This window comes from Equus caballus, chromosome 22 (genome assembly GCF_041296265.1).
Source record: "Equus caballus isolate H_3958 breed thoroughbred chromosome 22, TB-T2T, whole genome shotgun sequence".
NCBI classification, from domain to species: Eukaryota; Metazoa; Chordata; class Mammalia; order Perissodactyla; family Equidae; genus Equus; species Equus caballus.
The window spans coordinates 28,593,816-28,607,523 of NC_091705.1; the positions used below are offsets into that span (position 1 = coordinate 28,593,816).

The following is a 13,708-nucleotide window of genomic DNA, read 5'->3' on the forward strand; positions in this document are numbered from 1 at the left end:
TCTACTTTGTATATGGGTTGTTGCCACAGCATGGCTGACAAGTGGTGTAGGTCTGTGCCTGGGATCTGAACCTGAGCACCCAGGCCACCAAAGTAGAATGTGCCGAACATAACCACTAGGCCATGGGGACAGGTCCAGAAGTGACTTCTTTTCTGAACTGGATAATAGTTTTCAAACAGTACAAGAATATTTCCTCACGTTTTGGTGCCATTCACAATGTAAAGTCTACAGATATGACATATTTTTTTCCAACTGTTAATTTTTTAAATAGAAAAATGCAATATAAAAATACTACTTTGTTAAGATATACAACACATACATTATACCACTTTGGAAAACCCAGCTTACTTCAGAAAGCAAATAACACCATCTGGACTGGTATATGTTACCTGGCTTTGTTCACTGTTACAAATTCTATTCTGGAATTAAAAGATACAATATAAATAAAAGTAGTGACTCTGAATCAAAGTAAAATTATTTTAAGAATTGTTAATAAATTCCTACACTACTGAATACGCTGTATTTTCCCATAAGTTCTTAGTTTGCAAACACTCTAAGTAATAGAATAGGTCTGGAGCATTTCATATTTATATATGGACTACAGAAGTCAAAAAGAATGTGGTGTTCTCCCAGAACTTCGAACTACTCAAACACAGCGTTGATCTCCTGTCCTATTTAGAGGTGTTTATATTCAGCTCTGCCACCGCAAGAGAAAGAATGAATTGGCAGGGAAATGCCAACAGTGTGATATTGCACATTTCTTCCCCAAAGACGGTTTTTAATTGATCCCCAACCAGTGCAGACATGGCCTAAATCACTCAGGTCACCTGACTTGACTGAAAAGGAATCTCCCGTTGTGGATCCTGACACTGGGAAGCGGGTGCTCGGCTCACACATTCAGCAGGGGGATCTGCCAGACCATGAGGGAGGAGGCCAGCTCCTCGGGTGCTGCTGCCTGGTCTTCTTGCTCACCCGCCAGTGGCCCTGGACTCCACATGCCACCAGCAAGGAGCTGGCTCTCACCTTCCTGGCAGGCCACCCTCTAGTCAGCTAGATGCTGGAGTGCCGCAGGAGGTCACAGATGATGCTGTCTTCAAATCTGGGCTCCAGGGAGCTGGAGCCATGGGGTAGCGTCAAGGACCTGGATGATGATGAGAAATCACTTCTGTGAGTCATGGAGCCCAGTGAACTCCCCAGCCAAAGGGAGTCAGGGCTACTCTGACTCAGGCCGGGCCCTGCCTCCTTGCTGGGGAGTGCATCCTTCTGGTCTTCATCCTGGGCTTGTCCTTATCCGTCTTCAGGGTGGCCACGGCCATGACCAGGAACTTGACAGACCCATTATGCCTGTGGAAGGAGCCTCTTCCAGACAGGACACACTTTTAAGTTTAATCTCTATTAACATTTTCTCAATCATTAAGTTTAGACAATAACAAAGCAATAAATCAATCTCTGGTTTGTAGCATTTGCTGATTCTATGGTGCAAATATTCTCACGGTGGCCAAAATCAAGCTACCAATGCTACTTTGGGAAGAGATGTGCAGTAGCACACCATCATATCATATTTCCACCATACAGATACCATAAATATAAGCAAGCAGAAAAGTATGGACAATGTAAAACGTGGTAAAATAATTAGGAAATGATGAGTTTAGTTTTCACTATACTTGATTGTAAGTTTGCATAATTTAATTTTTCTAAGTAGCTGTATTTAACAACCAATTTGCAAAATTCCGGATAAATTTAACAACTGACTCTCGCAAGCCAGTGTGAGATGGCTCCAGCACACCACTGGTTGTCTTACTATTGAGTTTGAAGAGCTCTTTATATATTCTAGATCAGCGTTGTACAACAGACCTTTCTGTGATAGTGAAAATGTTCTATAATTTGGTGCTGTCCAACATGATATCCACTAGCCATATGTGGCTACTGAGCACTTGAAATGTGACTAGTACAATTGAGGAACTCCATCTTTAATTTTAATTAATTTAAATTCAATTTTAAATATCCACATATAGCTAGTATCTATCATATTGAACAACACAGTACCAGACATAGAAAGACCTGACTCTCCCCTATTTGGGATAATAATATCTGGGACACTACTAATAACAGTAAGAGTTACCATATTGTGCATAGTTTATATGTTCATAAGAGTTAAAGGCACAGATTACGGAGTCAGACTGCATGGGTTCAAATCTTTGTTTCTTTCTCCATAAAATGGGAGTAACAACAGTACACAGCTCACAGAACGGTGATAAGGGGTAAATAGTGTACGCAGAGCGCTTAGGGCACTGTCGGGCTATCCTGTAAACGCTCAATAATTGGAGATAGTTGTTACTGAGTTCTTAGATGAGTCGCCTCCATTTTTGAGCCTGTTACTTCGTCTGTAAAATGGGCCAACATACTCCTTAAGGAATTTGTGAGAAGTCACTGAGTCCACGTAATATTTTGCAAATCAGGTAACACATCACTCATAGGTCAGCTACGAACAACTGAAAAATCTCTGGAGGAAACTGTCATAATTTTCTAAAGAAAAAAAAAAACCCTCGAATATTCCTCGTCCTTCCCCACCAGTCCCTTCCCATTCCTTTAAAATTGGCCGGGCTGCGGAGAGACGACTGAGTGACAGTGCGGGCGGCCAATCAACGCGATCGGCCAATCAGCGGCGGCCCCGTTTCGGGCCCACCCCCGAAGCCTCGTCCAATCGCGTCCCGGGGACGCCGGGAGCAGACCGTTGCGAGGCGGTCGGTTCCAAGTGGGACCAGGACGCGGGGGGGACAGCGGGCCGGTACGCGAGGAGTGGGGCCCTTCGCGCGCGGGGACTGGAGTTCCGGCCGCGGCTGCTGGGAGCGGCCCGGGCTAGCGGGACGGTGGGGACTGACCTGTGCCTGGAGCCCATCCCGGCACGCGGAGCCTGCCGCGGGCTCCTGGCGTCCCCTCCGGCGCGGTCTTGGAGCCACTTTTCCGAGCGGAAGTCAGCCTGCGGCTCGGGCTCTGGTGGGACCTGCTCGGAGGAATGGCGCCGCCGGGTGAGGCGCTGCGCATGGCTAAACGACGGGGCTCTGCGGCCGGCGCGCCTTGGCGAGTGGGCCGTCGCCAGCGGGAGGCTAGTGCTCGCCCCTCGGGAGCCGGCCGGGCGGGGTCCCCTTCCCCTCCGGGGCAGGGGCATGGGCTCGGGCTCTTTTGGGGCCGAGGGTCTGACGGAGGGCCGGCGAGCGGGTGGGACTGCCGGCAACCCGGGGAGGGGGTGGGGGTGAGTGCGGCGCGGAGCTACGGGTGCCCCCGAGGCCCAGCTGGGGGACCGCGGCCGCCGTAACCTCAGGTCCGGCTTCGCTCATTCATTTGATTCGCGCGAGCTCCTGGGCCAGGCCCCCTAAGAGTGAGCTTTTGGCCAAATCGTCCTTCTTGGGGCCATAGTTTTCTCTTTAGTAAAAAGGGGCAAGAAAACCACTTATCTCTGTCTGGGAACTTAGAGCATAATTTCCGAAGGTAGAAATTTCTCCGGGTGCAAACTTGCAGACCGCCACGTAGTCGTTGTGTGACCCAGAGCAAGTTCCTTAACTCCTCTGCAGCTCGGTTTCTCGTTTGTAAAGTAGATTAGTCACATTATCTGCCTCCTGAGTTGCTGTGAGTATTGAATGAGACGATCTCCGTGCATAGCTTAGCACAGCGCGTGGCACTAAGTAAGCGCTCAATAAAGTTGACTGCGTTGCTAGTTACCGAGCGGGCTCTGCAGGATGGAATCTCGTGTAGTTTCACCACGACTTGGTAAATGTGTACTCTTGTTACTTCCGTTGGACAAAGATGGAATCCCAGAGAAGGAAAGTAACTTGCCCAAGATACCAGTGAATAATCAATGGGTCAGTCCTCTATTATTTGATAAGTTGAGGACAACAGAGTGATTAGAAACAAACTTGGCATTCAGACTGCCTGCAGTTTGATTCTCAGCTAGTTATGTGTCTTAGGGCAGATAGCTACTTCTGAGCCTCAACCTCTGAGTCTGTAAACTGCACTCACTTGGATGTTGTGAGGATTTGATGACTGAATGCATGCAAAGTTCTTAGCATAGTATGCGCATACCCCACACATGTTAAGTGCCCAAATTTTAGCTAAAAAAGTTACTGTTATCTTTCACATGAGGTGGGAAGATTAGGATTCTGACACAAATGCTGTGGTAGGGGAATTTGCAGTTTAGCTGGGAAGATGCTAGTCATAATCATTCACTAGATCTTAATAGATTGAATACATGTACACAAGGCACTGGGGATTCAGCATTAGTGTCTTGACTTCTCTTTCTCTTGCATCCTTCTCTCCATTGGCAGTCCTGCCTTTAACTTTGAATTCTAGCCAGACTCCAACCACTTCTGACCACTGCCACTGCTGTCACCCTGGCTCAGACCACTGTCATCTTTTTACTTGGATTATGGCAGTAGTCTCCTAACTCGTGTCCCATGTTAGGTCGTTGCTCCTGCATAGTCTCAACACAGTGTTGTTTATTCTCAATGCAATGATCCTGTTAGAATGTAAATCAAATCGCTCCTCTGCTCAAAACTGCCCAGTGGCTCCCATCTTGCTCAGTAAAACTCAGAGTCCCTCTAATGACTTATAAGGACCTCTAGATTTGGCCTCTACTACCTCTGTCACCTTGTCCCTTCACCTCGTCTCACCCCTTGCTTACTCCACTCTAGCCATACTTTCCTCCTTGATAATGAAAAAAACCCACTATCTTCACTCCTGATTCAGAGTCTTTGTACTGACTTTTTTCCTTGGGGTAGTTTCTCCCCCAGTCTCTTCATGACTTCCTGTTTCTTTTCCTTTGGTCTATACAGAATATCTTTATTTCTTAGTTACGCCTTTACAGGCTACCATATTTAAAATTATAGCTCTTCCCAGTTCTCTCTTCTGTGCTTTATTTTTCTCCATTGCACTTTTCACCTTTTAACGTGATAAATAGTTTCTTATTATTTTGTGTGATATCTTTCTTTTTCCACTAGAATGTAAGCTTCATGAGGTTGGAGGTTTTTGTTCTGTTCCTTTTGTATCTGCAACACCAAAAATAGTGCTTGGTACATAGTAGGTGTTTAGTACATACTTGATGAATGAATATTCCACATTGTGGTTCTCTTTCTAGTTTTTTTAAAAAAGCTTTCACATTCTTTAGATTATTTAACACACATAAGAACTTAAATAGAACTAATGTTCGTGCCCCTAACGTAGGCATCCCTTTTATAACATTCTCCGAAATACAGTAGCCTGAACTCTACAGTTAGACGTGGGTTTGAGTCCGTGATTGGCTATGCACAAGCTACTCTGGCCTCAGTTTTCTTATTTGTAAAAGGGATATAATGCTTTTCTTAAGGGGTTCTGGTTCAAACTAAATTTGACCCCATGGGCAAAGGATTTAGGACCATTGATGTTAGTCTTGTGATAACTGTTACATGAATGGCAGACGCAATTCATATAGCAGTCCAGTCAAAGTGTTCTTGTTTTTTAGTGAAAAGTAGGAATATACCACTCCTATAACTTCTTTCTGTTCCCTGGGGCATAATAGATGAAGACTTTTTTTTTTCCATTTATTTAGCAAATATTAATTCAGTACAGCTTTGTGGCAGGTAGTGTGCAAGACTTGGAAATACTGGGATGAACAAGAGAAACAGTCTCTGTCCTCACGGAGCTGAGAGTTTAGCAGACGAATCAGACATTACACTATTACTTATAGTTGTGAAAAACACTGCTTAGGAGTTCAGGTTGCTCTGAGTAGATATAGCAACAACAGCGACAACAGCAAGGTAACAGAAGTAGTAGCTAACATTTAGATAGCATTTGTTAAATGCCAGTCACTATTCTAAGCTCTTTCTATATTAACTTCATGTAATGCCGTTAACAACGCTAAGGTAGGTACTATTATGACCCTGCTTTACACTTCAGGGAACTGAGGCACAGGCTGGCCACGTTCCAACTGCCACGGCCACATTTCTAGTAAATGGCAGACTAGGATTTAAACTTGGCCCCAGAGGCCATGTTCTTCCCTACTTTATGGTACTGGGGACCTAATCCAAGGGACAGCTGTTGGGGGCTTCTTCAGGAAGAGGTACTTGAACTGAAATCTGGAAGTAAAAATTAAGCAAAGTTGAAGTAGGGGAGAGCGTGAAGAAGTGCTGGGTAGGAAAGAGCATGACTCCTTAGAGGAGCAGAGAGGAGGCCAGAGAGCCACAGCTGAGGGAAGAGAGCCAGCTGAGAGGCAGGCAAGGCCGTGGTGAGGAGTCAGGATCGGATCTGTCCTGAGATGCGTGGGAGTTACGAATGTGCCTGAGAGGGGAGGGGCATGATGAGACCTGTGCTTTAGATGCGTGTGGGCTGCTGGCAGGACTGTCCTTCCGATAGTTGGAGACTGCCCACCCCTTCCGTAAGGCTTCTCTCCAGGGTACCCCTCCCAGTTCCCTCACCCTTCCTCGCGTGATTCGGTTCCCAGACCTTGGTGCGTGTTGTCATTGGAACTGTTAGAGAACTTTGGAGTAGTGTGGAGCATATTTAATAGTCATTTCCCCCCAAGGTTCAAGCACTGTCTTCCTGTCGGCCCTGACAATCATAGCCAGCGCCCAGGCTCTCACGCCCACTCACTACCTCACCAAGCACGACGTGGAGAGACTGAAAGCCTCGCTGGACCGCCCTTTCACGAGCTTGGAATCTGCTTTCTACTCCATCGTGGGACTCAGCAGCCTCGGTGCCCAGGTGCCAGATGTCAAGGTAAGGCCACTTTTGTCTTGCTGGCCTCATGCCTTCACTGTGTTCCTTTTGTGTACGTGAAAACTAACTCTTGCTCATTTGAGGATAGCCAAGGCCAAGCCAGTATAATAGATATTTATACCAATCTGACAGATCCTTTTTTTTTTTTAAAGATTTTATTTTTTTCCTTTTTCTCCCCAAAGCCCCCCGGTACATAGTTGTATATTCTTCGTTGTGGGTCCTTTTAGTTGTGGCATGTGGGACACTGCCTCAGCGTGGTTTGATGAGCAGTGCCATGTCCACGCCCAGGATTCGAACTGACGAAACACTGGGCCACCTGCAGTGGAGCGTGTGAACTTAACCACCCGGCCGCGGGGCCAGCCCCGACAGATCCTTTTTATTTGAATGCCTAATGTATGTTTAGGACCATGCCAGATAATAGACTATAAAGAAGAGCAAGTCACAGATCCTCTAGAAACTTTTACTGTTTATATTATTAATGATAGTTGTGAAAAATTCTGAGTGAGACTGTACAATACCACATATACTTGTTAAGTGCCCTCTGTGTGCGGCTAATAAATAATGAAGGAATTCAAGATGAGGAGCATCCAAATTTACTAAACAGTGGCCGTCACAGCATCAGGCAGTTTTGGTATACTCTTTGGGCCTTTGATGAGGGAAATGCATCATGACTAAAACCTCTCCTGGATTTAGGAACAGTCTTAAGTGAATTTACATTTTATTTATTATAGTAGTGTGGACAGCTAGAGTAAGAAATTAGGCCCAGGTTTCTCATATAAGCCTTGTGTACTAGTTTTCTATGGCTGCATAACATATTACCATAAACTTAGTGATTTAAAGCAGCACTCATTTATTAGCTGATTGTTCTGTAGGTCAGAAGTCCAGGCAGGCTTGGCTTGTGTCTGGTCTCTGCTTAGTGTCTCATAAGGTCAAAATAAACATGTCGGCCAGGCTGGGCTCTTGTCTGGAGCTTCTGGGAAAGAATCTGCTTCAAGCTCCTTCAGGTTGTTGGCAGAATCCAGTTTCTTGTGGTTGTAAGTGTGAAGTCCCCATTTTTTTGCTGGTTGTCAGCCAGGGGCTGTTCTCTGCTCCTCAAGGCCACGCTCATTTCTTCTCATGTGGCCCCCTCCCCGCTTTAAATCAGTAATGGCATAATGAGTCTCTCTGATCTCTGCTACCAGCCAGAGAAAACTCTCCGCTGTTGGAGGGCTTACCTGTGCGGGTCAGTCTTACCGGGATAATCTCCAAATTTTAAGGTCAGCTGACTTGGAGCTTTAATTAAACCTCCAAGATCCGTTCATAGTGGTTCCTAGATTAGTGGATGGACAAATAAAATAATCAATGAATGGAAATCTAAAGATGGCACCTTTAGAATTCTGCCCACCCTTTCTTGTATTAGCATAGAAATAAACCCAAATCTGAGTGGTTTATGACAGAAGCTTATTTTGTGCTTGTGTTATATGGCCATCATGGGTCACCTGGGGCTTTGCTCCATGTTCCTTCGGTCCAGGATTTCACCTCTTGGAGCAGTCTCTTTCTGGAGTGTGTGCCAATGAAAGCATGGCTCTTAAAACTTCTGCTCAGAAGAGATAAGTGTCGCTTCTTTTTATCTTTCTCATTTTGTTGCCTAAAGCAAGTCACTTGGCCATACCTGAGTTCAACAGGTTAGGGAAGTGTAATCCCCCTTCAGAGAAGAACAGTGTATTTTAGAGAATGGTAACTCGTGCAACTAGCCACCTGAGTCCCTTTGTCTCAGGGCTGTCCTGTGATCCTTCTTGCTTGTGGTCTCAGAGCTCCTGCCCCTTGCTTCTTTCAAGGCTAAACGTTTTCTCATGAGAGCAGAATGCACCCTGACCCACTGGAGTGACAGTTTAGCTCACTAAACTGATGAGCTCTTTATTCGTTGAGCAGTTGTTCACTGAGCACCTGTGCTGGGCCCTGGGCTTGCGGTGGTGAACCAGTCGTGAGCACTGCCTTCAGAGAGCTTACACTGTAGTGGAAATTAAAAGAGTAACAACTCTTTTGTTTTGGCCTTTCATTAGGAAGTTTTCAAACATTCACAAAAGTGGTGAGAACATATTACGAGGCTCCTTGTATCCTTTGCCAGCTTGAACAGTTACTCACATTTTGCCATTTTTATTACATTTACTTTCCCTCTGCTTATTTATTTTATTTTTTGCTAGAGTGTTTTAAAGCAAATACCAGACGTATCATTTTACTTGTATCTCTCGTGGGAATTTTTTTAACATAATGACAATCCTTTTATTTCACCTAGCAAGATTAACAATTTTTTAATGTCACTTAATTCTCAGTCTATGTTCATTTATCTCGACTTACTGCAAAAATGTTTTGTTGGTTAGTTGATTAGTTGGTTTGAATCAGGGTCGAAACAGGGTCCACACATTGAATTTGTTGATCTCTCTCAAGACCCTTTTCATCTGTAACAGTTCACATCCCCCCATACCTTTTATTTATAGAACAAGCCAGGTCACTTGATGTGGAGAATTTTCTGCATTCTGCCTTTGATTGATTGCATGCTCATGCTGTTTTTGAACATATTTCCCTATCTCTTGTATTCTTGTAAACTGATAGTTAGCTCTTGAGGCTTAATTATATTCAGGGTCAGTTTTCTTGGCAGAAATATTCCGTAGGTGGTGGTGCTGTGTACTTCCTATTGATGGATGTGCAATAGCTGGTTGTTTCACTCTTAGTTATGACAAAGTTGGATCAGCGAATTCAGGTGTTGTCAGACTAATCTATCTCTTGTGAACAGTATATGGTAGAGGCTTGTTTTTTTTTTTAAGATTTTATTTTTTCTTTTTCTCCCCAAAGCCCCCGGTACATAATTGTGTGTTTCAGTTGTGGGTCCTTCTAGCTGTGGCATGTAGGATGCGGCCTCAGCATGGCCTGATGAGCAGTGCAGTGTCCACGCCCAGGATTTCAACTGCTGAAACCTTAGGCCGCTGAAGCAGAGTGCACAAATGTAACCACTCGGCCTCGGGGCCGGCCCCTTGTTTTTTCAATCTAATCTGACAATCTCTATCTTTTAATTGGGGAATTTAGTCCATTTATATTTACTGTAACTATACTGTAGGTTTAAGTGTACCATCTTGTTATTTGTTTTCTGTTTGTTTATCTGTGTTTTCCTCCTCCTTTCCTGTCTTAGATTGAATACATTTTTAATATTCCATTTCATCTCTTCTATTGGCTTTTTAGCTGTACTTATTTTTTTAGTGGTTGCTCTAGAGATTGTAATGTGCATTTTAACTTCTCACAGTATACTTTGAATTATTATTTTGCCATGTCATGAGTAATGAAAGGACCTTATAACAATATATTTCTATTTAAACTCCCATCATTTGTGTGTTGTCGTCATACTTTTTAATTTCTTTCAAGGGTCACAGCCTTGTGTTGTCTCTTGTCCAGTGTCTCAACTTCAACTGTTTTGTTCAGTTTTATAGTTACTTATGGCAGGAGGATAAGTTTAGTACCTTTAATTCTGTCATGGCGAGAACTGGTAGTCCCAGTTGATGTCTTACAATCCATTGAAGTTGTTATTCTTTTAAATGCTCAAAGTGTCCCATTTTTGCCTGTGGGCCAAAATGTCTCTCTGTGTGTATTTTTTGTTTTTCTTTTTCTTTTTTCTTGGTGGGGAAGATTGGCCCTGAGCTGAATTAACATCTCTTGCCAATTTTCCTCTTTTTTTTCCTTTTTTCTTTTTTTTTTTCTCCCCGAAGCCCCAGTGCATAGTTGTATATCCTAGTGGCAGGTCATTCTAGTGCTTCTATGTGGGATGCTGCCACAGCATGGCTTGATGAGTGGTGTGTAGGTCTGCACCCAGATCTGAACCAGTGAACCCTGGGCCGCCAAAGTGGAGTGTGTGAACCCAGCCACTATGTCATGGGACTGACCCCTCTGTGTTTGTTTTTTCTTTGTTTGTTTTTATATGATCCAATAGTCTGAGAATTTCTGATGTCTGAGCCTTAGCCTTTATATTTCCTGCCCCAGACAGGAATCGGTAATTGCTATTATTTATTGAATGCCTCATATGTGTCAGATACATTGGATCTGTTGTCTTGAGTTAATTGTCTATGGTTAGAAATATTACCCTACAGTAGAGGAAATAGAAGCTCAGAGAGGTTAAGAAAATTGCCCAGTGTCTGCCAACTGTTGTCTTAATACCATTTGGCAGAGAGGTTGATAAACTATGGCCTCCAAGGCCAAATCCAGCTTGAAGCCTGTTTTTGTAAATAAAGTTTTATTGGAACACAGCCATGCCCATTCATTTAATGTTGTCTGTGTCTGCTTTTGCACTTTAACAGTAGAATTGAGTGGTTACTAAAGAGACTGGCCCAAAAAACCTAAAATATTTACTCTTTGCGCCTTAACAGAAAGTTTGCTAATCCCTGCTATATGAGACCCACGCTTACTTAGATTTCTTCCTGACAGCTTTCTCTTGTTCCTGCTCAGTGTTTCTTTCCTGTGTGTGACTGTATTAAGGAAAGACTTTTCTCATGATCACAACGTTGTAGCCCTCTGGGTGAATGCACCTCCTAATAAAATTAGTTTTGCTCAAAATAAAGAGTATAGGCATCACAGTCAGTTAGCCCAAGTTCTGGCTTCACCTCTGTAAAATGGGAGTTATGATGCCTTCCTCAGTGGATCTTTGTAAAGATAAAGTGAAATCATATTATGCTTGGTAAGTGACTGGCCGCAAAAGGTCATTCGAATGGTAGCTCTTATTATTATTAATATTTAAAAAGTTTTGCTTCTATTTATAACTTATTCAGGCAAGCTCAGATGATTCCTGGTGCAGGTGCTGTAGTGTCCAGAAGGCCCGTGGTGTCCGTAGAGGGCCTGGCGGGGAGAGAGAACAAATTGGAGATGTAGAGTGGAGCAATCTTGACTAGTGGAGGTTTTGTGTTGTAAAGTGTAGGAGATAAAATTGGAGTATTACGTTAGCGTTAAATTTTGGCAGATTTGAGTGCAGGATGAGAGGTGTCTTCTGATCATTTCCAACCTTGTGTGGAACCGCAGGATTCAGTCTAGGGGGTGGATTGTGGAGTGGGAGGCACTCTCGCTGTAACCGAAGTGTTACCCTTTTATCTGTCTCACCGTGTGGAGTTCCATGTGGGTATAGGTTGAACACATACTCCTAAAGCTGTTCTCTGCTGATGTCCTGAGTTTGAGGGGACATTGGTCAGGGTTGAAGACATAGGCTGAAACCATCCAATGTGCAGTGTGATTTGGAGTAATTGCATGACTAGGCAGCTGTGGCTTTATGTTTCTTTGTTTTTTTTTTTTTGAGGAAGATTAGCCCTGAGCTAACATCTGCTGCCAATCCTCCTCTTTTCGCTGAGAAAGACTAGCCCTGAGCTAACATCCATGCCCATCTTCCTCTACTTTATACATGGGACACCTACCACAGCATGGCTTTTGCCAAGTGGCGCCATGTCCTCACCCGGGATCTGAACTGGCGAACCCCGGGCCAGGCTGCCGAGAAGCGGAACATGCAAACTTAACTGCTGTGCCAGTGGGCCGGCCCCTGTGGCTTTATGTTTCTAATGCAGACATTGAAGTCACACTACTTGGCTTCCAGATCTTGACTTCACACCTGAGTGTCCTGTGCGGCTTCTTGAACCTTTCAGCATCTTTGTTTTCTCATCTGTGAGGTGGAGATAATCATAGTACTCAGCTCATGGGTGATGTACATAGGGTAGTTAGCATGGTGATGGCGTGTGGTGAGTATGTAAACTGTTAGCTCTTAGTAGTAGTACTGTTATATAAAGTAGTGGTTAATGTACACTGGTTGACATTTTATTTTTTTCTCAAACTGTCATTCCCATTTCTTAATGCCTAACGAACAGAAAGTATTCGACAAATATTTGTTGAATGAAGGAACTGTAAAGTTTAGCTTAATAAGAATGGAAGCTCTCTAAATGTGCCTCCTAATCAGAAGATAAGTGGGTTAATCACATACTTCATTCTCGTAATTGCTTATGAAATGTGCTGTGGTGGTTATGCGGCATGTGCTTTATAAGTGATGGAAGGAAGGGAGGTGTGGGGATGGTGCAGAGCAGTTGAGTTTCCTTGTTAGGTGTGCGCTCTAGATCAGCCCTCGAGAGAAGGTCTCTGACTGCTGCTTCCGTGTGGTGCTGTGGGCCCTGCTCGCCTGTCGTTGCTGTCAGCTGAGGAAAGCTCCCCCAGCCCTGCTGGGTGCTCTCAGCTGGTTGCTCTCACAGATCGACCGTTGGGGGGGATTTTGGTTATTTTGTGACGGGATTTTAGCAGCAAAACTGGGAGAAATGGGGTTTAATGAGAATATGAGAGTAGAAAGCAGCTCTGGGACCAACACAGTGGGGAGTTGGTTTTAGGTGTTATGAAGAGTGAACATCTTTCATTTTGATAGTCAGGTACTGTATGTGTATGTTTAAAAAGCACGAGAATGATGATTTTATAGATATTATTGCCTAGCTTTATAAAAGACTTAAGAACAATGGGGGTTGTTTTGTATTCATTTTCATGAAAATATTAAGTAAATGGGATCCATACTCTGGCAGAAATTGTCGTGGTAGTATTCAAATGACGGAAGTCAGGAAACATTAGACAGTGTTCATGGTTGTCAGTCAATTGAGCACTTTCCCTATCTGTAAACTGGGGATAATAAGATCTACCTTCCTGGGTTGTTGGGAGCATTAAATGAGATAATAAGTATATTTCTGGCCCATAGTGAATGCGTATAAAGGTAAGTATATCTGTTTGCGTTCAACGAGTACTGAGTGCCAGGAACTCAGCTAGTTGCTGGAGATGGCAGAGAATCAGATACTCCTTCAGGCGGTAATCATTTATGGAACATCTCTACGTGTCAGGCATTGTGCTAAGAGCGGAGAAGACAGCACAGCCCGTCACCTGTCCGAGAGACAGGTACCATGCTAGTGAGATCCCATGCTGAGTACAGACA

The 13,708-nt window shown here is 44.1% G+C and overlaps 2 protein-coding genes across 34 annotated transcripts in view; one reads left to right on the top strand and one right to left on the bottom strand.

The window, feature by feature from the left end:
• The window catches only part of MROH8 (maestro heat like repeat family member 8), a 51,964-nt gene extending 48,698 nt beyond the window's left edge, over positions 1 to 3,266 (bottom strand). For 23 of the 32 annotated variants that reach the window (XR_011431010.1, XR_011431008.1, XR_011430998.1 and 20 more), the window contains exon 1: positions 2,883 to 3,261. Coding sequence is in view for 15 of the 32 variants with exons in the window: in XM_070247719.1 (XP_070103820.1) it covers positions 2,883 to 3,169 (287 nt within the window). In the remaining 17 variants the exon portion in view is untranslated. Of the gene's footprint in view, positions 1 to 2,882 lie in introns of all 32 variants that reach the window. The other 9 variants (XR_011431003.1, XR_011431005.1, XM_070247716.1 and 6 more) reach the window with 2 other exon arrangements.
• The window catches only part of RPN2 (ribophorin II), a 54,978-nt gene continuing 44,159 nt past the window's right edge, over positions 2,890 to 13,708 (top strand). The window contains exons 1-2 of one of the 2 annotated variants that reach the window (XM_023626530.2): positions 2,890 to 3,029; positions 6,554 to 6,747. In XM_023626530.2, the coding sequence (XP_023482298.1) occupies positions 3,017 to 3,029; positions 6,554 to 6,747 (207 nt within the window). In that variant the 5' untranslated portion in view covers positions 2,890 to 3,016. The remainder of the gene's footprint in view (positions 3,030 to 6,553; positions 6,748 to 13,708) is intronic. The other variant, XM_023626531.2, reaches the window with a different exon arrangement.